At 40.9% G+C, this 24,838-nt stretch overlaps 3 protein-coding genes and 2 long non-coding RNA genes across 6 annotated transcripts; 4 read left to right on the plus strand and 1 right to left on the minus strand.

The window, feature by feature from the left end:
• Positions 1–1,900: 1,900 nt before the first annotated feature.
• Positions 1,901–7,396, minus strand: LOC103022869 (coiled-coil domain-containing protein 177). Its single transcript, XM_007228751.3, has 2 exons — positions 6,996–7,396; positions 1,901–4,776 (listed from the first exon to the last, which is right to left on the minus strand). The coding sequence occupies exons 1-2, from the start codon at positions 7,073–7,075 to the stop codon at positions 3,120–3,122; spliced, it is 1,737 nt and encodes a 578-aa protein (XP_007228813.3). The 5' UTR covers positions 7,076–7,396; the 3' UTR covers positions 1,901–3,119.
• A 4,003-nt stretch (positions 7,397–11,399) lies between these two features.
• LOC125803019 (uncharacterized) lies at positions 11,400–12,244 on the plus strand. Its single transcript, XR_007440072.1, has 4 exons — positions 11,400–11,463; positions 11,638–11,699; positions 11,818–11,876; positions 12,022–12,244. It is a non-coding gene; the product is annotated as an uncharacterized LOC125803019 (long non-coding RNA).
• Positions 12,245–13,999: 1,755 nt separating this feature from the next.
• On the plus strand, positions 14,000–16,127 carry LOC107197113 (uncharacterized). 2 transcript variants are annotated; one of them, XR_007440070.1, is made up of 5 exons: positions 14,000–14,210; positions 14,339–14,397; positions 14,544–14,602; positions 14,809–14,884; positions 15,164–16,127. It is a non-coding gene; the product is annotated as an uncharacterized LOC107197113 (long non-coding RNA). The 2 variants fall into 2 exon arrangements; XR_007440071.1 differs by lacking the exon at positions 14,809–14,884.
• A 1,589-nt stretch (positions 16,128–17,716) lies between these two features.
• Positions 17,717–21,820, plus strand: LOC125802984 (uncharacterized). The gene is made up of 3 exons (XM_049481569.1): positions 17,717–17,966; positions 18,199–21,372; positions 21,698–21,820. The coding sequence occupies exons 2-3, from the start codon at positions 18,409–18,411 to the stop codon at positions 21,818–21,820; spliced, it is 3,087 nt and encodes a 1,028-aa protein (XP_049337526.1). The 5' UTR covers positions 17,717–17,966; positions 18,199–18,408.
• On the plus strand, positions 21,655–24,813 carry LOC125803018 (uncharacterized). The gene is made up of 2 exons (XM_049481751.1): positions 21,655–24,417; positions 24,650–24,813. The coding sequence occupies exon 1, from the start codon at positions 21,838–21,840 to the stop codon at positions 24,097–24,099; it is 2,262 nt and encodes a 753-aa protein (XP_049337708.1). The 5' UTR covers positions 21,655–21,837; the 3' UTR covers positions 24,100–24,417; positions 24,650–24,813.
• Positions 24,814–24,838: the final 25 nt, after the last annotated feature.

Consider the following 24,838-nt stretch of genomic DNA (forward strand, 5'->3'; position numbering starts at 1 on the left):
CAAAGCTCTCAAGAAAAACTGCAGCAAGCGCACCAACTGTTCCGGCGTCCGAAAAACTTCTGCTCGCGACAACAAGCAGCTGAGAAAGATCGCAGTCAGCAACCGGTTCAAGTCCACTTCCGAGCTCACCGACTTGTGGAACAAGCAGACCGGCGCTGACGTCTCCAGATCAACTACTTACCGTCGTCTGCGCGAACTCGGCTTCAAATCTCGCGTTCCAGCAGTAAAACCGATGCTGAACAAGAAACAAATGGAGAAACGGCTGAAGTGGGCCAAAGAACACGGCGAGTGGACTGCTGAAGACTGGCAGAAAGTGGTCTTCAGTGACGAATCACGCTTCTGCATCTCCTTCGGTGACCAAGGTCCTCGTGTCTGGCGTCGTGGTGGCGAAACCTACAACCACGAGTGCGTGAAAAGATCCGTCAAGTTTCCCCAGAGCGTTATGGTCTGGGGATGCATGTCCGCTCGAGGTGTAGGGAAACTCTGCTTCCTCAAGAAGACTGTCAATGCTGCCGTATATCAAGATGTTCTGGAAACGTTCCTGATTCCGACTGTTGAGGAACAGTTCGGCGAAGAAGACTTCATATTTCAACAGGATCTTGCACCGGCTCATGCGGCAAAGTCGACCAAAGATTGGTTCACTAAAAAACAGCTTGAAGTTTTGGCATGGCCGGCCAACTCGCCTGACCTCAATGTCATTGAAAACCTTTGGGCCATCGTCAAGCGGAAAATTCGCGACAGAAAGCCTACTACGCTGGACCAACTGAAGCAGAACATCGCCACTGCCTGGGAAGCTGTGAGTGCGGAAACTTGCGACAAGCTGGTCAAATCGATGCCGCGGAGACTTCAGGCAGTCATACAAGCCAAAGGGGCAGCCACAAAATACTGAGAAAGTGATGATTGTAATTATAATAAAAATTATTCTAATTCAATGAAACAGTTTCTCCATTATTCTAATTCAATAAAACAACAGTGTCACAGTTAAATGGCCTAAATGGGCCTTTTGGAAAGCTCAGCTGAGCAAATTTTTTTCCAGGTAACGAGTTCTGTGATTAGTCTAACGAGTAGGACAGGTGCGGTGAACACCTGATTTGCTTTCTGCACAAAAAATGCATTCAAAGAATTTCATGATTGCACTATTTCAAATTATTCTAATTTGTTGACCAGCACCTGTACTTTGTTTGTAAATATTTCTTTGTATAAAAATATCTAATATATATTAAATAGAAAAATACATTTTCCTGCAGTCAAAATCACACTGTAGACAAAAATCAGTCATTCAGGTTTTTAAACAGGAATATGATGAATTTTTCCAAATAGTATTTTTTCTAGTCTGCATCAGTAGAGGAAAAACAGCTCAGCAGGTTTGGGCTCTGAAGTAGAAGTGTACATATAGTACCTCGTTCACACAGCAGTGTAAAATGTTTGGGGTGACTGTTAAAATATACACTGTTTCTCACCATATGTCGGAAGCAGTAACAGGTCCTGTACTGACCAATATATTACTTTCAGCAAGACTATTCATACTCTTTTTATACTTCAGTGAACAATAATTTACAGAACACACATTCTATAAAATAATCTTTATTTATTAATATTTATTTTTTAATAAGTAGCCAAAATGTTCACAATTGAAATTGAGTAAAAAACATATTAAAGTCCATTTTAAAATATTTAAAAAATATTTTTTAAAAAAGCATAATCATGATAAAATGAAATTACAATACAATGTAAACATTAATTTCTCTGGCATTCATTTTGGTGAAAAAACAAACATATAAAATTATATTGTAAATATTAATGTTGTTCAGAACAGGTCAAAAGTTTGAGAAAAGTGTTTTTTAATTTTTAATGTTCTGCATTGTAGATCCTAAAGTCATCAAAACTATGCAAAAACTATTTTAAAAGTTTTAAACAAATCAGAACATGTTTTATATTTTAGATTCTTCAAAATAGCACCTCTTGCTTAGATGACAGTTTTGCACATCTTGGTTGGATTTTCTCAGTCAGCTTTATGTAGTAGAGTCACCTGGAATTCAGGCTTTCAGGTAACAGCTGTGCTGAACTTATCAAGAGTTAATGACTTAAAATGTTTGTCTCTTATTGTGTTTGAGAGCATCAGTTGTAAAGGTGTGAAGAGGTAGAGTTGGTATGCAGTGAATAGCTCTATTTGAGTAATGTTATAATCCAGATTATGAGAAGAAATATTTAACTAAGTAAACAAAAAAACTAAATAAATGACGTTTACTCAATATGAAAAAAAAGTATCCTCACATGCAGTCACAAACACCTGCTGATACTGATATGATTCTCAGTGTGCAGGTATCATGTTGCCAGACACCTAAATCAAATTACAGTTATACTGTATCTTTTAGCCTATCTATGGAATTGTCAGTATTTTTAAATATCCTTAACTCCATTATTATAGTCTACAATTAATTATAATTAATCACTCTATAAATATTCTAGTGAAGTTTTAAACAATTATCTTCCCACAGGTGTAAATACTGTGTATTTAAACTTTATACATTTTACCAATAAAGTCCTTACCATTAAAACCTTTTCAAACGGATGAACCTTTGAGTCCTTTCAGTGTTGCAGGCCTGAAATGCAGGAACGGGTGTATATTAATGCATTAAATAAAGTTTATATAACTGAAATATATTGGTTTCATACTTTCTGTTATTAAAATAAATGTAAAAGTAAATGTAAAAAGCACAGCATTTAATAGCAATTTCCATACTGTCCTAAAAAGAAAGAGATTTTTTTAGGAAATAAAATGTCTGTATTGGCCATTTTCTATTCCTGACGCCACAACAGTAAATAATCCTATACAAAGGACCATCCCACATAAAATCACTCCAGATAACTCTGTTTACATTATGAATAAGAACAATTAAAATTTAATTAAATAAAATAAAATAAAAGGCAAGACATTTTAATTTTTACATCAAATCATTCATGGTGTGTTTATCGACAGGAATGCATTGTGGGAACAACAATATTATAAATTTTTATTTGTTTACGTGTTTGTATTGCTGCATGCCTGTAGAAATGTTACGATTTTGTAAGTGAGTGTTAACAGATTATTTTGTCTGTGCACTAAAATACTAAAATGCTCAAAGCTTTAAGCGGCTCAGGTGGGCACTTAACTCAGCCTGCAGCGCCATCTGCTGGAACGTTCTGCTGCGGCTCTGCTCCCTCACGATCTCCCTCATGCAGGAGGAGGCGTGGGCCACTTTTCGGCTGTTCTCCAGCGCCTCCTCCCGCTCTCTCCGTAGCTGCTCCCTGCGCTGCTCCTTTAAAGCCACGGCGTCCCTCCTCTGCTCCAGCTGGGCCTCGTCCACCTTCAGGACATGCTTCCGGAGCCTGCGGTGTCTCATCTCCTTCTCCAGGTTCTCTAGCATGACCTGCTGCACCCGGCTCCTGCTCTGCTGATCTACATGCTGCTGTGCCTCATCTGCTCTCCTCTGGCTAAGCTGTGCCAGCACCTCCTTCGCCTCCTGCCGCTCCTTCTGCTCCTGGCAGGCCCGCAGACGAGCCCGCCTGGCTCGCACCGCCTCTTTCTTGGCCCGCTCCCGCAAATCCCCCAGCCTCGCTTCCAGCAGCTGGGAGTGTTTCTCCTCGGAACGCTGCAGCCTCCGTTCCAGCTCATTCCTTCTCACCTCCTCCTCAGCCTGGGCTTTCTCCTCTACTTCACGCTTCAGGAGGGAGTGGCGCAGTTGGTCTCGCTGGTTCTCCTCCCTTAACCTCTGTCGCTCTCTCCTTTCCTTCATACTTTTGCTCCTCCTAGCTTGAAACTCCCTCACCTTGGCGTTGCCCAGCGCCTCCTCTTTCTTTGCCTGCTCCTTCCTCTGCAACTCCCCAAGCAGATTTTCTCGACGGCGCGTGCGTTCCTCTGCCTCCTTACGTGCCTTCTCCAGCTGGTTCCTCCGCCGCTCCTCCTGCTCCTCCGCCCGCCTCCTCCAGCGCTCCTCTTGCTCCAACGTCTCCCATTTCTGGCGCTGTGCCACCTCCGCCTGCTCCTTCTGCCGCTGCCTCCTCCGTGCCTCTATGTCCTCATGCCAAAGCCGAAGGCTTCGCAGCAGCTCCTTTCGTCTCCTATGCTCTACGATGGCCCGCCTCACCTCCTCCTTTTTCTGTGCCTCCTCACGCCGCTGCTGCTCCCTCTGGCTCTGAAGTATCTGGGCTTGCTCCTCCTCCTGCTTGACCAGCATCAGTGCTGCTATCTTGCAGTCCTTTTCTGGGACAGTGACTTTCAGCTTCCTGCAGATGTCCTGTCGAAGCCTGCCCAGCTTCCTTGCAGTGGATGGAGAGTGCCGGAGGTCGCCCAGGCTGTGACTGTAAGGCAGGAGCTGACTAGAATACGGGGATTTCGGCTCGGATGGCGTCTTGGTCATGTGCGAGTCGTGAGCGAACCCAACTGCCGATCGACTCTTTCCCATTGGCAATGATTCGCTGTGGCACTTTTTGATTTTGGAGTCAATGCTCTGGGTCTCGCTGGCCTGCTCCAGCACTGTCTCCAAACCCGAGAACGGCTTCATGGCCAACACTGGCTCTTTCCCCTCCTGTATAATTCTCTCTCTCTCTTTCCGACACAGCCGGACACGCTCCCTTCGCCCCCTCTCATAAACCTCATATAGCGCTGCAAGTGCTTCCATTGGAGTGTCCTGATGTTCATCCATGAATTCTGTGAGCGTCTTGAAGAGCAGGTCAATAGGTTTTACCCCTAACCTCGCACAAGACTCCAGTGACCTCGGGCTGGTCAGAACGTACCTGGGTAATTCAATGGAAAGAATGCAATTTTAGTTCACAATAATCAGTGTATTTTATTTGAACAGAAACCTGCAAGAAAGTGGGTGCCAAGCTGAAATATATTAATTCAAACTATGACTGGGTAATAAGACATTTAGGGTTGAGACATTATATTAGTATGACATATGTTGTATCGTTTTGTTTGTGCTACATTATCAATATGTGGCATTAACATTATTTAATTAAAACATAAGCCCTATAAAAGTGCTAATCAATTATTAAGTATTATTTAAATGTCTCTTTCTGCACTTCAGCACTTAACTCAACTATAAAGTTGAATCGATGTTGATCTTCAGTTGCTGCAGTTGGTCAGGTCTAGGTTCAGTAACAGTATGTGCTGAAAAAATGAGGTCAGCTGACTACCTGAATATACTGAATATAGACCAAGTTATTCCATCATATCCATTGTTTTTTTTCTTCCCTGATGGCAAATTCCAAGATGACAATGTCAGGATTCATCAGGCTCAGACTATGAAAGAGTGAAGGGTTCAGGGAGTATCTTTTTTACACATGCAGACTCCACATTTGACACAAAAATCGCTCCTTGTTATCTTTTCAGCGTAATAACTTAAGAATGCCTCAACACATCAGCATTAACCATATACATGGCGGGAAAAAAATCCTACTATTCTAATAACTGCAGCGTCATCGCTCTCCAGTGAAGGATCTGTGTTTAATCCATTCATCCAAATTTATTACGCTCTTACTTGAAATGACGAGGCTGAAGTTAGCTTCTTATATGCAAGCTTCTTATTTTGATTTTCCGGTCCACCTTAAAAAGTTTAAATACCAATGATGAGCCAGTAGTGAGCGGGATAGGGCCGAGAAAGACAAGATTGGCATTTAATAATATATATTATACATAATAAACATTAAAATGTATTTTCTTAAATGCCAAGTTCAGATGGTCATAATAAAAATAGTACAGTAATAATTCTTGTTCTTTAGGCTATTCACAGACTAACAGTTCTACTCTTTAATTTGATGTCAACTTTAACAGACTATTTAATGATCTGGAATTAGAGCAACTGGAAATACACAGAACAGGCAATTTATTCCTATAATATTTTTAAAGCCAAGTTCAGAGACTCATAATAAAAAACATGGTACAGTAATATTCCTTATTTTTTAGGCTATTCAAAGTGTAATAGTTCTATTTTCTAAATTAGGTGTCAACGTCAACAGACTATTTGATAATTTGGAGTTAGGGGAATTGGAAATATGCAGAACAGGCTATTTATTTTAATGTATATTTCTTAAATGCCAAACTCGTCTTGCTCAGCCCAACCCTGCTTTCTACTGGCGCATCATTGGTATTTCCTCTTTTTATGGTGGTAACTTCAGCCTTGAAATAAAAAATAAACATCATCACATTGTTAATCTTTTTTGTGATTTTCTTTTATCATTAATAAAATTATCATTTAACTAATGCTAATTTAATTAAACTAATAATTTTTGTTTAATGGTTAATCTTCTATTATTTTTTTACCGGGAGTGAGTTACAATAACGGGTGTGAGTTACAATAACAGAAATGAGTATCGTCCCCTGGTTTTAGTTCATTTAAACCATTTTTCCAATTATATTTGGGTCATCAATTATCCATTTGTTAAATAAATTGCATGATAATAATTTTGATCAATTTCAGATTCTTGAATAGATATAAATAACTTTGCATATTTTAGAAAAATGCAATGTGCATGCATATATACTGTTTTTCTTTTGTCGTATATATTTGAACATGCAGTTAACAATTTCTTTAAAATAAAGACTTTCTTGACAGAAAATTAAAGGAATTCGTAGACTTGCTTTTAAACATGCTTTTTAAATGTCACGAGTTTTGGTAACCATCTAACCATCCTCAGTTTAAGATTGATCAGTACATGTTTTAATAGTTAAATATGTGTGTTATTAGATTCAGAGTTGAAAAAATACAAATTAATTAATAAATTAATTACATTAATAATTTTGGAAGAGTTGCAACAATCAAATGAAACCCATTCAGTGGAATGGTCCATAGACTTCTACCAGAGTAATGAATGTCCATACTTTTAACCCCTATGATCTGTATTGAGATATGTAGGCAGGTATCGTATTAAAAGTGGTAGGTTTTTTTATGTTTACACGCAGTGGGACTCCGGGAGCAGGGCTGAGTAATGCTAGGGCTGTAGTAAAGGCTCACCTGCTGAGTTCTGCTTCAGGTGTGTCGAAGTTATTCAGGTCCAGGTGCATCAGAGGCGAGCCTGGCCTGCAGTCCTCCATCTCCACAGAGCTTATAGTCCTGAAAACTGAGAGAAAAACACGTATCTCCCCGAGTCTCCTACACACAGTCCTGACATGATGGCCGAGAATCTATCTGAGAGATAACCGGCTTAAGGTCAGCCAGTTTTAATCCGCCCCAGTCTGGGGTTCATTCAGCTCAGTGCACAGGAGTGTGGAGTCAGTGTGTAGCCAGCTGAGCTTCAGAGATTTATTATTAACATGTATTAGTTATATATGTGTTTGCATTACAATAAGTTTATACTGCAGGTTAAACTGCAGGGTTTTAAGGGTTTTGGTCTGTCCAGAGTCTCTCTAGAGAGCAGATTACCCAGTTTAGAATGTGTTCAGACTTTATCAAACACTAGAGGGCGCTCTCGAGGGAGACCAAAATGAATGGGTTTTTATGAAGTTCTTATAAATCATAGACTGTATATAAAGATGGACGCCGTGTCGCCGTTCCCATTCATTCAATGAAAATGAAGCCAAAATCTTCCGCCATTATGGCGATTCAGAGACCAGAGTCTGCGCAGTAGAGACCAGAGGAGGGAGAAAGGCTGTGGAGAGACCGCCTACTCATTTAAATAACCCCGCCCCTGAGGGCTGCCTCGCGGTCACAGACTGCAGAGCGGGGCGGAGCGCAGCTGACGGTCTGTTATTGGTCCCGCCCATAAGCAGCCCTTTTACCATAACCACACCTTTTTTGAATAGAGCCAAAGAAAGTTTTAAAAACCGAATTCTGTGGGGATATAAAAATTTGACAATATAAGCAGAGGTTACACTAGCTGTTGCATTTAAATAATGGAGGTAGAATTACAGTATATTAGAAAAAAACGTGATTGAAAGTTGTCTGTTTTGCCATTGAAACCTATGGGGATGGGTGGAGTTACACAGCTTTCTGCAGCCGAACAGCAGGGGGCGCCCGACCTGTGGTGGCTTCACTTTTAAGAGACGATGCTCTGTCCAGCTATATACAGTCTATGTTATAAATGAATTGAGCAAAATTGTAGTTTAATAACGTTAAATCATTTTATACTGAATAATTTGGTCAATGCTGAATAAAACCAAACGTTTTAAAATCGCGAACCTATTTTAAAAGCTTTTAAATTCCAGTTATAAAACTTTAAAACTCTGTGCTCTGGTTGTAACTCCAGAATCAGCGCACAGTAGTGGTAATGCTAGAGAACCTGTTGCCCAAAAATCGTTTCCTGTACAAATGGAAAATATACAGCTAAGATTTCATTGCTTTTTAGCAGACTCGTTTAATCTATTTTCTAAAAGTATCCCAGACACGTGGTTAATTACAATATCTAATTCGTTTTTAGTCGTTTAGCTCCATTCACTCCAGTTCATTTGGTACTTCCTCGCGGGCTCCCTCTGGCGGTGTGCAGTAATGTTCTGGTATAAACGGTAGAGACAGTAAGTGGGCAGGCTCTGTACAAACCGGCTCTGTTCAGCGTGTGTGTGTGTGTGTTTTCTGCTCTGAGCTAAAATCGCTGTCGCTGCTGTCTGTAGTTTATGGAGCTTTAAGCGTGTCCTGGGTGATATACTGTAGAGAGAACAGTATAAATGAAGTAAATAATGGTAATAACCCCTCACTGCCCGCATGTCGCTGTTTGCGTATCAGCCGTGTTACTACAGCGCCCCCTGCAGTTTAGACCGGAGAGCTGTGTCAGCAGGCTGTCCCATCTGCATACTTATTAACGAATATTATACGTAGATAAAACCTCAGTCTTACCAGATTTAGAATTTTGAAAGCACTTTTCGTAGTAAGTTAATTCTATTTTAGTGAGAAATATATGTGCAGTCAAGGACCACAGATTCTGTAATAAAACAAATAATGAAATTTACCACTGATAATAATACATTTTCCTGATTACTATCATTTACATAGATTAGTTACTATCTTTGTCTATCTTTGACAGTGTTGTTTAAACTAAGATTTTTCAAATTGATGTTTCATTTCATAATGTCTCTTAATATTAAACTCCTTCATTACGACAACTGATTCCTGACAAATTAAACATAAGCACTTTCTTCTGAACTAAAAACAGTAATTTTCCCAATGTGCCTAAACTTTTCTGCATTTGCTGTCCATTTTTCTTTTCTTTGGAGTTGCCATGTTCTCCCAAAAGATAAGAAACATTTAAGCGGCAGTCTGTATGATTTTGTTGAAAGCATGATCAGTTCTGTGTGGAGAAGGGATAAAATATTGTGTTTAATTGTACCAGTGTACTGGAACGACCATCCCTGCTAAGCCTAATATATTTATTCCAAAAACTGGGGTGTCGGGTCACATTTTTCGAGGGAATAATTCTGGCCATGTAACACGTCTTCACATACTTACGTCACGCATACAGCCATACTGTTTTACTGCAAGCACACGTTCGCAGCTTATCGACTCTTTGGCTAACTTTTTGGCCCGTTTTCTGCACTACAACTGTACACTTTTGCCGCTTTTAGCCTTTTTGGCCCGTTTTCTGCACCACAGCTGTACACTCTCGCTGCTTTTAGACCCTTTGGCCCATTTCTGCACCACAACTGTACACTCTTAACGCTTTTAGACTCTTTAACCCATTTTCTGCACTACAACTGTACACTCTCACTGCTTTATCAAAATAATCGTTACTTGCAGCCATGTACTTACTATTTGACATTTTATTCAGATAAAAGCTGGATCCAAATGAAATCCGTAAGGTTAGCTTCACTTTAAAAAAGGCCAATAATCAAAGCAAAGCGCTTCTTCTGGAGCTCATTCATGTTTTTTTTTTTTTACTATTGTGGCTTAATATTTTAAAATCCTGATGTATCACAAATGACAACAATTTCAGAACCTGTATTTTAACAGTTTGTTCTAGAAATTGTACCAGAATTAGATATATTGGATGTAAAACATTGTATTAAAGTGTCTGATTAGTTAAACTGGTTGTTCCTCATGAGTTTAAGTGAAGGACAGGGTGCTGTAAGGAGCTTTTTATTTTTTTTTATCTTTTAAACAGTGTGTGATACACACCTCACCATGGAGTCTTTAGTAGTAGGCTGTAGTAAACAGCTCTGTCCCTATAAATATAAACATACACAGTCCCAGTGTTACAGTGTATGATAGTACTCATAACCCTGTTAGATATGGATCTGGGGCTGTGCGTTTCCCCGCGGTAATCTGCTCTGACTCTGGCAAACACAGCGGGTTTCAGCGCACAGCGGCGCGGATACCGCGTGCAGCTTAGCGCAACTCCAGCAGCTACTTTACACCCGTTACCTTGGAGACCAGCAACGCTGTGAGCGCTGTTGTGACGCTACGTCACGGTTCTAAACAGCTTAAACCTGATCACGCAGTAACCGAGCTGAGCTCGCGAATATTATTATATTATTATATTTAATATATTATATCATATTATATTATTAATAATTAACAGAAATACTGCTATTATTAACTGTGCTGGAGAGAAGATCAGCGGAGCTACAGCGCTGTGGAGCTACAGACCCCAGATCAGCGCAGCATTTACACACCAGCACGAGCTCTGTACACAAATCTACTCTACAGGTAGATACTGAGCGCTAGCTGGGTTAAACAGGTCAAGAGTCACATAGTTAATATCACCATAGCGGACACACCGATAGATACAATACTCTAATACAGTAATCTAATTATTTAATCTTTACAATTTTCAAAGGGTTTATAATCATTAAAATAAACAGGAGGATAGTTAAGGTGCACACTGTTAAAGGAGTGAATCATTTAGCTGACTGTTTCAGGACTGAAAGGTGTTTACTGTGGTGTTTCTAAATGGTTGTTTCAGTGGTGCTGGACTGCTTCCGGCTGGTTCCTAATGTATTCCTTAGTGGCTGCCAGGGTTTTCAGCTGTGAACTGGTTTGTTTAAAATGTCTTCAATTACAGCACACCTTTTACCACAAAATATGATTCTTTACTTCTGTTTATATGTGGTTGAGCCCCTAAATGACTGTTCACACAGACTAGTAAGGTCTGTTACCACTGTTACCTAATCAGACTTTCTAATTAAACAGACTCTAAACACATGTATACTCTATCCAGTCTCATTAACCACTAACCACAGATTTCCCTTTCTATTCTTCTTCTTCTTATTCTTCTTCTTCTTCTTCTTCTTCTGTGTGTATTTGTTACTGAGTTCCAGCTCTGCAGTAAACAGTCAGATGTGTGGTTGGGTCTTCTAAAGACTGTTTACAAAAACTGGTAAGCTCTGTTACTCTGTTACCATGGTTACCTATACTCTAACCAGTCTCTCTTACCACAGATTTCTCTTTCTTTCATTTTTGTTCTTTTTCTGTGTGTCTTTGTGACGGAGCCCTAGCTCTGCAGTGAACAGTCAGATCTGTGCTTGGGTTGTCTAAAGACTGTTTACAAAAACTGGTAAGCTTTGTTACCATTGTTACCTAATCACACTTTTCAACTAAACAGACTCTCTAAGCACACATATACTCTAACCAGTCTCACTAACCACAGATTTCTCTTTCTATTGTTGTTGTTGTTGTTCTTCTTCTTCTTCTTCTTCTTCTTCTTTTGTGTGTATTTGTGACTGAGGAGCAGCTGTGCAGTAAACAGTCAGACGTGTGGTTGGGTCGTCTAAAGACTGTTTACAAAAACTTGTAAGCTCATTTACTCTGTTACCATTGTTAGCTATACTCTAACCAGTTCCGCTAACCACAGATTTTTCTTTCTGTCATTTTTGTTCTTTTTCTGTGTGTCTTTGTGACGGAGTTTCAGCTCTGCAGTGAACAGTCAGATCTGTGCTTGGGTTGTCTAAAGACTGTTTACAAAAACTGGTAAGCTCTGTTACCATTGTTACCTAATCAGACTTTTCAACTAAACAGACTCTCTAACCACATACATACTCTAACCAGCCTCACTAACCACAGATTTCTCTTTCTATTGTTCTTTTTCTTCTTTCTGTGTGTATTTGTGACGGAGTTCCAGCCCTGCAGTGAACAGTCAGATCTGTGGTTGGGTCGCCTGAAGACTGTTTAGAAAAACTGGTAAGCTCTGTTACTCTGTTACCATTGTTACATATACTCTAACCAATTTTGCTAATCACAGATTTCTCTTTCTGTCATTGTCTTTTTCTGTGTGTCTTTGTGACGGAGCTCCAGCTCTGCAGTGAACAGTCAGATCTGTGCTTGGTTGTCTAAAGACTGTTTACAAAAACTGGTAAGCTTTGTTAACATTGTTACTTAATCAGACTCTCCAACTAAACAGACTCTCTAACCACACATACACTCTAACCAGCCTCACTAACCACAGTTTTCTCTTTCTATTGTTGTTGTTGTTGTTCTTCTTCTTCTTCTGTGTGTATTTGTGATGGAGCCCCAGCTCTGCAGTGAACAGTCAGACGTGTGGTTGGGTCGCCTACAGACTGTTTACAAAAACTGGTAAGCTCTGCTACTCTGTTCCCATTGTTACCTATACTCTAACCAGTCTCGCTTACCACAGATTTCTCTTTCTATCATTTTTGTTCTTTTTCTATGTGTCTTTGTGACGGAGCCCTAGCTCTGCAGTGAACAGTCAGATCTGTGCTTGGGTTGTCTAAAGACTGTTTACAAAAACTGGTAAGCTCTGTTACCATTGTTACCTAATCAGACTCTTCAACTAAACAGACTCTCTAACCGCACATATACCCTAACCAGTTTTGCTAACCACAGATTTCTCTTTCTATTGTGCTTTTTTTTCTTCTGTGTGTCTTTGTGACGGAGCCCCAGCTCTGCAGTGAACAGTCAGATCTGTGCTTGGGTCGTCTAAAGACTGTTTAGAAAAACTGGTAAGCTCTGTTACCATTGTAACTTAATCAGACTCTCCAACTAAACTGACTCTCTAACCACATATATACTCTAACCAGTCTCGCTAACCACAGATTTTTCTTTCTGTAATTTTTGTTCTTTTTCTGTGTCTTTGTGACGGAGCACTAGCTCTGCAGTGAACAGTCAGATGTGTGGTTGGGTTGTCTAAAGACTGTTCACAAAAACTGGTAAGCTATTTTACCATTGTTACTTAATCAGACTCTCCAACTAAACAGACTCTCTAACCACAGATTTCTCTTTCTATTGTTCTTCTTCTTCTTCTTCTTCTTCTGTGTGTATTTGTTACTGAGTTCCAGCTCTGCAGTGAACAGTCAGATGTGTGGTTGGGTCGTCTAAAGACTGTTTACAAATACTGGTAAGCTCTGTTACTCTGTTACCTATACTCTAACCAGTTCCGCTAACCACAGATTTCTCTTTCTGTCATTTTATTTTTCTGTGTCTTTGTGACGGAGCTCCAGCTCTGCAGTGAACAGTCAGATCTGTGGTGGGACTCTCTGACGACTGTTCACAAAAACTGGTAAGCTCTGTTACCATTGTTACCTAATCAGACTCTTCAACTAAACAGACACTCTAACCAGCCTCACTAACCACAGATTTCTCTTTCTGTCATTTTTGTTCTTCTGCTGTGTGTCTTTGTGACGGAGCTCCAGCTCTGCAGTGAACAGTCAGATCTGTGGTTGAGCCCTCTGACGACTGTTCACAAAAACTGGTAAGCTATTTTACCATTGTTAGCTAATTAGACTTTTCAACTAAACCGACTCTAACCACACATACACTCTAACCAGCCTCACTAACCACAGTTTTCTCTTTCTATTGTTGTTGTTCTTCTTTTTCTGTGTGTCTTTGTGACTGAGCCCCAGCTCTGCAGTGAACAGTCAGATGTGTGGTTGGGTCGTCTAAAGACTGTTTACAAAAACTGGTAAGCTCTGTTACCATTGTTACATATACTCTAACCAGTCTCGCTAACCACAGATTTCTCTTTCTTTCATTCTTGTTCTTTTTCTGTGTGTCTTTGTGACGGAGCTCCAGCTCTGCAGTGAACAGTCAGATCTGTGGTGGGACCCTCTGACGACTGTTCACAAAAACTGGTAAGCTCTGTTACCATTGTTAGCTAATTAGACTCTCCAACTAAACAGGCTCTCTAAGCACACATATAATCTAACCAGTCTCACTAACCACACATTTCTCTTTCTATTGTGCTTTTTTTTTCTTCTGTGTGTATTTGTGACGGAGCTCCAGCTCTGCATTGAACGGTCAGATGTGACCGGTGTGGTTGGGTTGTCTAAAGACTGTTTACAAAAACTGGTAAGCTCTGTTACTCTGTTGCCATTGTTACATATACTCATATATAATATATATAATCAGCCTCACTAACCACAGATTTCTCTTTCGGTCATTTTATTTTTCTGTGTGTCTTTGTGACGGAGCTCCAGCTCTGCAGTGAACAGTCAGATCTGTGGTGGGACCCTCTGACGAATGTTCACAAAAACTGGTAAGCTCTGTTACCATTGTTACCTAATCAGACTCTCCAACTAAACAGACTCTAACCAGACATATACTATAATCAACCTTACTAACCACACATTTCTCTTTGTCATTTTTGTTTTTTTTCTGTGTGTCTTTGTGACGGAGCTCCAGCTCTGCAGTGAACAGTCAGATCTGTGCTTGGGTTGTCTAAAGACTGTTTACAAAAACTGGTAAGCTTTGTTACCATTTGTACCTATATTCTAACCAGTCTCACTAACCACAGATTTTTCTTTCCGTCATACCCTATATTAACTGGAAAATATATACACAAGCTTTTATTTAATTGATAACTTTTAACCTGATATCGGCAGCTGATAATGTGTGTAATAATGCGTTTTTTCAAATTGCTGGGCTTATTTATTTATTTATGTGACAGCGTCTTTGCCTGTGCCGCCTATTGGAGGCATGGCATTTCTTCACTATGCCTCTATGGAATCCAGCAGCTCCCAGTGGTAAATAATGACATATCATGTGGTTTGTATTTGGTTTGTAAGCGCTGCATCGTTGCTAGTTTACCTGTTTGTGGCGGAGTAATACATGGAGAGCTTCAGTTACAGTGCATTACTGGCTAATAATGTCACTCATAAAACAGCTCTCAGCCAATCACATTGCAGGGTCAGAACAAACTGTGGTATAATTCTAATTTCTTATGTTTCCCAAAGGGCCTGTTTTACCCAGCCCCACATATTCTCCATCATTGTTTTATATATTTTTTTGTTTCTCTTACTCAGCAATTAATAGCTTAGTCCAGAGCTGGCTGTATGGAGCTGCAGGGCTGTGCAGGGCCGCCAGGAGGCGCTGCTGCTTCTGATTTAGTCAGGGCTGATTCAGCTGTGGGCTCAGCGAGCACTGATGCTCACCTCCTCACACTGCAATACTCCAAAGAATACTTTACATAACATGTTACTACTAAAATTATTAAACACTAACACATTACTGTCCCTTCACAGAAGGAGGAGGTTATCTTTTTCTTTTTTCTCCACATAGTTATTGTTAATAATAATAATAATAATAATATTTTTTATTATTATTATATTATTATTGCTACTATTATCATCATCATACTGTGAATCTCACACCTATTCTCCAGTCTTCTGGATGTCCAGTCATGTTCATCATTTCCCACTCATTCATCACCTGTGATCAGGTAATAAAGAAGTTATTAAGCAAGAAGTTATCAGCAAGAACAGAGCAGACGTATGTAGTCTAGTATGAAGATGATCCGTGCAGAGACTCAAGAGAACTCCAGACAAACGTCCAACTAAGCTTCTTTAATATATATAAATTGTACTAAATGTACTAAAATTCATTTTCATTGAGCATATATGCAGCTGAAACAGGGAGCCAAGTGCATCCCAAATTGATCAACATTAACATTTTAATATAACAGTCATTATGGCTTTTAGAAAAATGTAATTTTTTCCCATAAGATTACTTTTATATTTTAGGTTGGTTGGAAACCAGTACTTTTACAGTTTTATTTGAGTAAAAAGCCTAAGGTAATATTTCCTCTTCAGAAGTGTTTTTTAACCGTAGTATCAATACTTCTGTAATAAATGTGATAAATGTCCAAAAAATAAACAACCATAGGTAACAGGGCTGTATATTGACAAGAACCTGGCGATATGATGCATATCACGATACAGGGGTTATGATTCAACATATCACAATACTGTAAGCAAGTCAATATCTTGCAATTGTTTAAAAATGCCTCACTACCATAACAAAAAACATTTGTAAAATCTGAATAAAAGAAATGTTTAGTTTCCAATTAGAACAGAGTTGAAAACTGCTATGTAATGGGCAGGGTTTAAACAGCACAAAATAAACTATTGTTGCCTGACAACATCTGAACTAATCATTAAATATTGATACTGTGATTTTGAAAAGTATTGCACCACAAAATATCATGATGCATCAATATATTGATATATTTTTTAACACCCCCTAATAGGTAATGACCTTTTGTTACCTTCAACAGGATTAACTGAATTTCATAGTACTTGTTGGGGGTTGTGTTTTATATTCTTTGGCTACTTTCCTAAAACGACAGTTTTTGTCTCTAGTCCTCTTGGGAAATACCCCAAATTTAGACTGGTGTAATTATAGGTGACATGAGCTTTTAATAACTTGTATAACTCCCATTCTTTACCATCAAAAGCTGTTTTTATTAGTAGAAATTAGTTCACCTGTTTATACTCGCACAGTTCCTGTGTTTCACTTCAAGGCCGTCTTTCCTCGCTTCCCAATTTAGAAACTATTGGGGTCCAAGGGGGAATCAAACGATCCTGCTGCAGAAACAGTTTGTCATGTCGCCCACACCACTTCCAGCAGGAACCTACACACGTTCAGAGCAGAGTACTGAAACCTACTAACATTCTTGGCGTTCTTGGACTGGGCTGCGTCCTGAGATATTAGCTATTAGCTGTAAAATTTGGTATTAAACATATAAAGAAAGTAGATTGATGTAAAACCGTATTTATAGAAAATGTGAGAGAGATACCTGGACATATATTTAAAAATATACCTGATATGGCATTTGTTGTAAAAATATATAGTTTGTGATGGGGCTGAACAATAATTCAATATAGAAAATAGGTAGAAAATATTTCAATAGCTGTAATTTCAATATCACTGAGGCCCGCATTTTGACCTTGTGTTTGACCTTCATAACTGAAGACCTGAGGAGCATACAGATTTAAAAATGTACTGTACCAGTCAAAAGTTTTGTTGCTAAATTGAGTAGTTCTTGTCATAATCTGGATTAGAACATTACTCAAATATTCACTATTCACTGTATACCTGTAACTCTACCTCTTCACTACTTTACTACACATTAAGAGACAAGAAATTCAGGTAATTAACTCTTAAGTTCAGCACAGCTGTTAACTGAAATCCTGAATTCCAGGTGACTACTTCATAAAGCTGACTGAGAAAATCCAGCAAAGCTGCATCTAAGCAAGAGGTGATACTTTTATATAAAACATATCCTGGTTTAACACTTTTTTTTGTGTTTAATACATAAAACCATAGGTCTTTCTTCAAAGTGACATAACTTTAATATGAATTTAGTATTAATCTATAGCGCAGAATATTTTAAAATAATGAAAAAGGACCAGAATTAAGGTGTGTCTAAATGTTTGGCTCATTTTTTATTTATACTTCACTAAGTGCTTTTGATTTGATCAAAATATGGTAGACTACCTAAATTCTTGTTAAAATGTTCACCTCATTTTAAACAGGGCTGGTATTTTTCATATTATTATTATTATTATTACTATTATTGTGCAAAAGGCAGAGCACCTAGGAGCAGCCCCTCCCTTCATGATTCTGTAATGACTCCACCAATCAGATGGCTCATTACCTCTCACCCAATCAGAAGGCAGAAGTAATCAGCCCTGCAGCTGCAATTATCAGTGCCTCAGTAGCTGAGAGAGATGGAGAGAGTTCAGCTTCATAGTTTAAGTTTAAAGTTGATTGTTCAGGTTGTTAAATTATAAGCTGCTCAGTTCATTTGGTGTGCGTACGTTTAAAGTAAGTACTATGGACCTTTTCTTGTGTTAGTTTATACACTACATATTTGTAAATGTTAACTAGAAATGTTGCTAAGTAAATGCTTAATGTCGATCAGATGTGTAGCTAAATGCCCTTGATTTTGTTTGCCTATTTGAGAAGGACCGTTGTTAATTTGTATATGTTTGATGGTGTATGTTGACTCCTTAATCAATATTTCACTAAACTAGTTCTGTATTGGTTTTATTTACAGAACCACACATGCATATAAGTCAATAAACTACTGAGCAGATTTCCAGTTTCCGTTGCTGATTCACATCCTCGGGGACATCCTAACCAAGTTCTTATCCGACTTCCTGTAGTGGTTCAATTAACCTGAACCAGACTTTGATGCTAGTATACCAATTTGTGTCCTTTTATTTAATGGTCCTCCGAGCCGGATCAGTGAACTACTACAGTGAGGATGTCAGATCACAGTCAAGAACAACCTGTAGTTAGACCTCGGAGAACACTAAACCGTCCTGTTTACCTTACGGACTATGACCTCACAGGACTTCAGTCTCTGCGTCATTTATCTCGACCTGATAGAAACTGGGAAGATGAAGCACAGCATACATCAGACCCCACTGGGTACAGTACCCCTGTTAGCCAGGCTCCCAGTCTAAATGAGTGTCTCATCACAGATCAGTGGGAGAATACAGTAGGAGATATGGCTCAAGAGCATGTGGAATCTCCCAAACAGAAGAACCCACTGTCTGATTTGACTGCTATCTGGCAGGAGATGAAAAGGGAACATGATGTATTGCGCCAGCAAACCAGTCACTTTCCTGAACTCTTATCAGCATTCCAGGAGATGAGACGAGAAAATGCAATTCTGCATAGGGAAGTTAAGGAACTCAGGTTAGAGATGAGAACCTCACCTCATAGACTGACCCATCCAGTTCCATCACCTCGCCTACATGCTACGGCAGGACGTACAAACCCAAGTGCAGATCTATTCTGCCCCATACCTGCACCTCGTCATAGCCTGGCACAACACAAAGTACACTCTGCCCCAATTGATTCTACAGAGAGGATCACACAACAGATGGGCCAAATTGATTTTTCTCCAAGACATCGGTCATTGCAGTATGACCACCCATCCAACCAGTTTCAGCCTAGCCCTTCGAACAATAAGTGCTATGACATTCATAATGTTCAAGCACAAAACCATCCTCCACAGCATCATACAGGTCCATGCAAACAAGAGAAGACCTACAGAGGGCCAACTCCAACTATTCCTAATCTAAGCTCTCCAGACCCAAGAGAGTTTTCCAGATTAAGGATTGCCCTGGAGAATATTTTACCAGAAGATGCTACAGAGCGCTTCAAGTTTCAGATATTGGCAGACCACTTAAAGCTTGAAGAAGCTCTACTTGTCGCTGATTCTTACAGCAACTCTCCATATCCTTTTAGCAACACCATGAGTGCTCTCAACAAAATGTATGGTCAGCCCCATCAGTTGGCCTTGCAACACATTGCAGAAGTTATGGATGGCCCAGATATTGGCAGTGGAGATGTGAAGTCTTTCCGCATGTTTGCTCTTCGAGTTCGCTCCCTCGTGAGCATGTTGGAGCAGTTGGGGAGAAAGGGTAATGTCGAATTGGAATGTGGATCCCACGTCACAAGATTACAGAGCAAACTCCCACATGACCTCAGATCTGGATTTAAGCGATACATCCACCCATTGGGAGTGTCTGTACCTACTTTACTTGATCTGGCTGAATGGCTGGAATATGAGCTGCAAGTCCAAGAGGATAGCATCAAATTCTCTTCCCATACTCACAGAGATTCTTCCAGTAGGCGGAGAGAGGTCCGCAAAGACATCAAGCAAACCAGTAAACTTACCAGTATCCTCCTCAACACAGAGAGGTCTTCAGCAAGTAAGACCACAGCATTTGAGATACAAGATAAAAGTGCAGATCAGAAAGTAAAACCTTATTGTCCCTACTGTGACAACAGCAATCACTTTCTAAATAGTTGTGCCAATTTTAAGCAGCTGACCAGAGACCAGAAGGAGAATTGGATCAGAACCAATAACGGATGCTGGCGTTGTGGCCGTGGTCATCAAGCTGCTAAATGCACATTGAAAGCACCCTGCAAGATGTGTAATAGGAGACATTTGGCAGTCCTACATGATGTGAATGAGAGAGCAGAGGCAAAGGCTAATCCAGTAGAGAACTCTTGTCTGGTAAGCACAGCCAGTGAGGTCCTGTACGTTGATCGCCCAACATACAACCGAAAGGTACTACTGAAAGTCAGCAAAGTGGTTCTTAGCAATGGAGATAGGTCCATGGAAGCATATGCGGTGCTAGATGATGGATCAGAGCGGACTATTATTCTCCACACTGCGGCTAAGAAGTTGGGCCTAAAAGGACAACCTGAAGACTTAGTCCTCCGCACAGTCCGGCAGGACCTGCAGGTTCTCCATGGGGCAGCTGTATCATTCATGATATCTCCTGTAGCTGAGCCCAAGAGAAAATTCAAGATACAGAGTGCATTCACCGCTGAGCCTTTGGGACTAGCAGAGCATTCTCATCCAGTTGCTCTTCTACAAAGAAGGTATAGACATCTTCTGGGCTTGCCATTACAACAGCTAGACAAAGTCTCCCCAGTGCTGCTGATTGGTTCTGACTGTCCACATCTCATCACTCCTATAGAGCCTGTAAGACTAGGGCCCCCTGGTGGCCCTGCAGCAGTGAAAACGAGACTGGGTTGGACTCTCCAAGGGCCAGCACGAGAGCTCAGAGATAATCTTACCCCACAGCAGTGTCTGTTTACATCCATGTCACCCTGTGCTGATTTGCATACCCATGTGGAGAAACTGTGGCAAATGGATGTGTTTCCATACCGTAGTGAGAAGGCTGTTACCAGGTCAAAGCAAGATCATGAAGCTGTCCAACTTCTGCAGGAGAAGACAGTTCGAGTTGAAGTGAATGGCATTAAAAGATATGCTACCCCTCTCCTTCGTACCAGAAATATGGCACACCTACGTGCATCCGAAGATGCAACCTTGCCACAGCTTAGAAGTATTGAGAGGAAGTTGGCCAAGGATTCCAATCAAGCTGCTGCTTATCAAGCCGAGATTGACAAACTGGAACAGTCTGGCTATATTGTGAAACTATGTCCAAAACAGGTGGAACAATCAGATGAAGCATGGTATGTACCACACCACATGGTACAACACAATGGGAAGAACCGAGTGGTATTTAACTGCTCATTTCAGTACAAGGGTCATAATTTGAATCAGATGCTGCTGCCAGGTCCCACTCTCAGTCCACCACTATTAGCAGTCCTCCTTCGCTTTCGAGAGCACACTATTGCCATCAGTAGTGACATCCGGAGTATGTTCCATCAAGTGTGCTTACTCCCCCAGGATAGAGCTCTTGTCAGATTTTTGTGGCGAGACCTGAAGCGAGAAAACCCTCCCAGTGTTTATGAATGGAGAGTCCTTCCATTCGGGACTACCTGCAGCCCTTGCTGTGCTGTATTTGCTTTGCAAAAGCATGCGGCAGAATGCAGTCAAGCAGGAGAAGCTGTCCAGCATTCAGTGGAAAAGTCATTTTATGTAGATAATTGTCTCCAGAGTTTCAGCTCCACTGAAAGTGCTAGAGACATGGTGGACAAACTTCTCATTACCCTCAGGGTAGGAGGATATGAGTTACGACAGTGGGCCAGCAATGAGCCCTCTGTAATCAGACATCTCCCTCCAGAAATCAGGTCTGAAAGTAGTGAACTATGGCTCAGCGAAGGTCATCAAGACATACCAGAATCCACCCTTGGCTTGCACTGGAATTGCCAATCTGATACCTTGTCATACAAGCACCGCAGGGTAGACAGCTCAGTAGTCACTATGCGCACCATCTACAAGATTTTGGCTTCTCAATATGACCCTCTCGGTTATATTGTCCCCTATACCACCAGAGCAAAGCTGTTGGTCCAACGTCTATGGGATAAAAAGAGAGGGTGGGATGACCCACAGTTACCAGAAGAGTTGCTCACCGCTTGGCGCAGATGGGAAGCTGAACTTGATGATCTGCAGAGTATTCACATACCCAGATGTTATACAAGCCCAGAAATGGATCACCCTAGCAGTGTGAGGGAGATACACGTGTTCTGCGATGCTTCTGAACAAGCCTATGGTTCTGTTGCTTATTTGCGAACTGAGAACCATGGTAAAGTAGAGGTAGCTTTCCTGACGGCAAGGTCTCGTGTTGCTCCCAAGAAACAGCAGTCGATACCCCGTTTAGAGTTATGTGCTGCACTTACAGGTGCCCAGATGTCAAAGGTCCTCAAAACTGAACTAACTCTTACTATTCAACATGTTGTACTATGGACTGATTCGACCACAGTACTTACATGGTTAAATTCAGACTCCTGTCACTACAAAGTTTTTGTGGGGACCAGAGTGGCGGAGATACAAGACCTGACAGAGGCAGACACATGGAGGTATGTCCGGTCCTGTGACAACCCAGCAGATGATGTAACTCGGGGAAAAACTCTTCACGAGCTAGCTGACAACAGTCGTTGGATCCATGGGCCTCCATTTCTCAGACAGTCACCAGAACACTGGCCAGAGCCACCGTCCCTTACTACTAATGAGCAAGATAGTGAGCTGAGGACATCTACTTTCTGTGGTATAACCACAACTACTTACCTCTTGCAAGACCCTGCACAGTACCAGACCTTTCAGAAGTTAATTCAAGCAACTGCCTTGCTGCATCATGGTACTCAAGATATATCCTCCCTCTCAGCAGAAGATTATACGAATGCTGAAATTGCAGCCCTACGTCAGGTGCAATTGGAATCATTCCCCACCGAAGTAGCTCATCTGAAGGCAGGCAAGCCAGTGTCAGCCACTAGTCGACTGTTAGCACTTGCCCCAGAATTTGATCACACAAGCCAGTTAATCAGAGTGGGTGGTCGTCTCCGCCGTGGTACTCTGCTCGAGCCAGAAATGGTCCACCCAATTCTTCTCGATCCCCATCATCCAATCACTAAGCTTCTCATCAAAGATTATGATGACCAGTTGCATCATCCTGGATCAGAGAGGCTGTTTTCCGAGGTCAGGAGAAAGTTTTGGATACTAAGAGGGCGTGAAGCCATTCGTCAACACCAACGAAACTGTGCCGAATGTAGGAAATGGCGAGCCCGTCCAAACCCACCAAGGATGGCTGACCTTCCTCCAGCTCGATTGCGCATCCTGAAACCAGCATTCTACTCTACTGGTGTTGACTGTTTTGGTCCCTACATGATCAAGATTGGGCGCCGCAGTGAGAAAAGATGGGGGATACTGTTCAAGTGTCTGACCACTAGGGCAGTCCACATTGATATCCTCACCAGTATAGACATGGATGCCTTTTTGATGGCTCTCAGGAGATTCATTGCAAGGCGTGGAAAACCTTTTGAGGTTTTGTGTGATCAGGGCACGAACTTTAAAGGAGGGGAGAGAGAGCTCAAAGAGGCATTCAATGCCCTCCATTCAGATCTTCAAGCTCAACTTGCAGGCCACCAAATCAAATTTGCTTTCAATCCTCCAGGTGCACCTCATTTTGGAGGTTGCTGGGAAAGGGAAATTCGGTCAGTTAAATCTGCTCTTCAAGTTACACTAGGGGCCCAAGCAGTCACAGAAGAAGTACTGAGGACACTTCTCATAGAGGTTGAAGGGATCCTCAATTCCAAACCTCTTGGCTACACATCTTCGGATCTGGCAGACCCTGACCCAGTTACCCCAAACATCCTCCTTATGGGGCGGCGAGATGCTTCTTTACCACAAGTAGTCTACCAGAACTCAGAAATGTTAGGTCGTCGGAGATGGAGGCATAGCCAACTCTTGGCTGACCATTTTTGGAAACATTTCATCCAGTATTATTTACCCAGCCTGCAAGCACGCCAAAAATGGAAGACAGAGAAACAAGATCTTCAGCTTGAGGATACAGTTATGATCATTGACCCACAGCTGCCTCGTGCATTATGGCCAGTAGGGAGGGTTACCCAGGTATTTCCTGGTGCTGACAAAAGGATCAGGTCGGCAGACGTACAAGTTAAGGACAGAACCTATACTCGGCCTGTAGCCAGACTTGTTAGTCTTCCCGCTCTGCCTGATGACGATTAGTATATTCCATTCAGCACTTGCAGTTGGCCTTTTGATGTACAAATTCCACATGTGAATTTGGGGGCGGCTGTGCAAAAGGCAGAGCACCTAGGAGCAGCCCCTCCCTTCATGATTCTGTAATGACTCCACCAATCAGATGGCTCATTACCTCTCACCCAATCAGAAGGCAGAAGTAATCAGCCCTGCAGCTGCAATTATCAGTGCCTCAGTAGCTGAGAGAGATGGAGAGAGTTCAGCTTCATAGTTTAAGTTTAAAGTTGATTGTTCAGGTTGTTAAATTATAAGCTGCTCAGTTCATTTGGTGTGCGTACGTTTAAAGTAAGTACTATGGACCTTTTCTTGTGTTAGTTTATACACTACATATTTGTAAATGTTAACTAGAAATGTTGCTAAGTAAATGCTTAATGTCGATCAGATGTGTAGCTAAATGCCCTTGATTTTGTTTGCCTATTTGAGAAGGACCGTTGTTAATTTGTATATGTTTGATGGTGTATGTTGACTCCTTAATCAATATTTCACTAAACTAGTTCTGTATTGGTTTTATTTACAGAACCACACATGCATATAAGTCAATAAACTACTGAGCAGATTTCCAGTTTCCGTTGCTGATTCACATCCTCGGGGACATCCTAACCAAGTTCTTATCCGACTTCCTGTAGTGGTTCAATTAACCTGAACCAGACTTTGATGCTAGTATACCAATTTGTGTCCTTTTATTTAATTATTATTATTAGTTACT

The sequence above is a fragment of the Astyanax mexicanus genome, chromosome 7, assembly GCF_023375975.1.
Source record: "Astyanax mexicanus isolate ESR-SI-001 chromosome 7, AstMex3_surface, whole genome shotgun sequence".
Taxonomy (NCBI): Eukaryota; Metazoa; Chordata; class Actinopteri; order Characiformes; family Acestrorhamphidae; genus Astyanax; species Astyanax mexicanus.

Coding starts and splice junctions, on each gene's coding strand:
- LOC125802984 (XM_049481569.1), top strand. CDS start 18,409: ATGTCAGATCACAGTCAAGAACAACCTGTAGTTAGACCTCGGAGAACA. Junction 21,373..21,697: donor TCCCCCAGGATAGAGCTCTT/GTCAGATTTTTG, acceptor ATCTCCCTCCAG/AAATCAGGTCTGAAAGTAGT.
- LOC125803018 (XM_049481751.1), top strand. CDS start 21,838: ATGCGCACCATCTACAAGATTTTGGCTTCTCAATATGACCCTCTCGGT.
- LOC103022869 (XM_007228751.3), bottom strand. CDS start 7,075: ATGGAGGACTGCAGGCCAGGCTCGCCTCTGATGCACCTGGACCTGAAT. Junction 4,777..6,995: donor CCTGAAGCAGAACTCAGCAG/GTGAGCCTTTAC, acceptor TGAATTACCCAG/GTACGTTCTGACCAGCCCGA.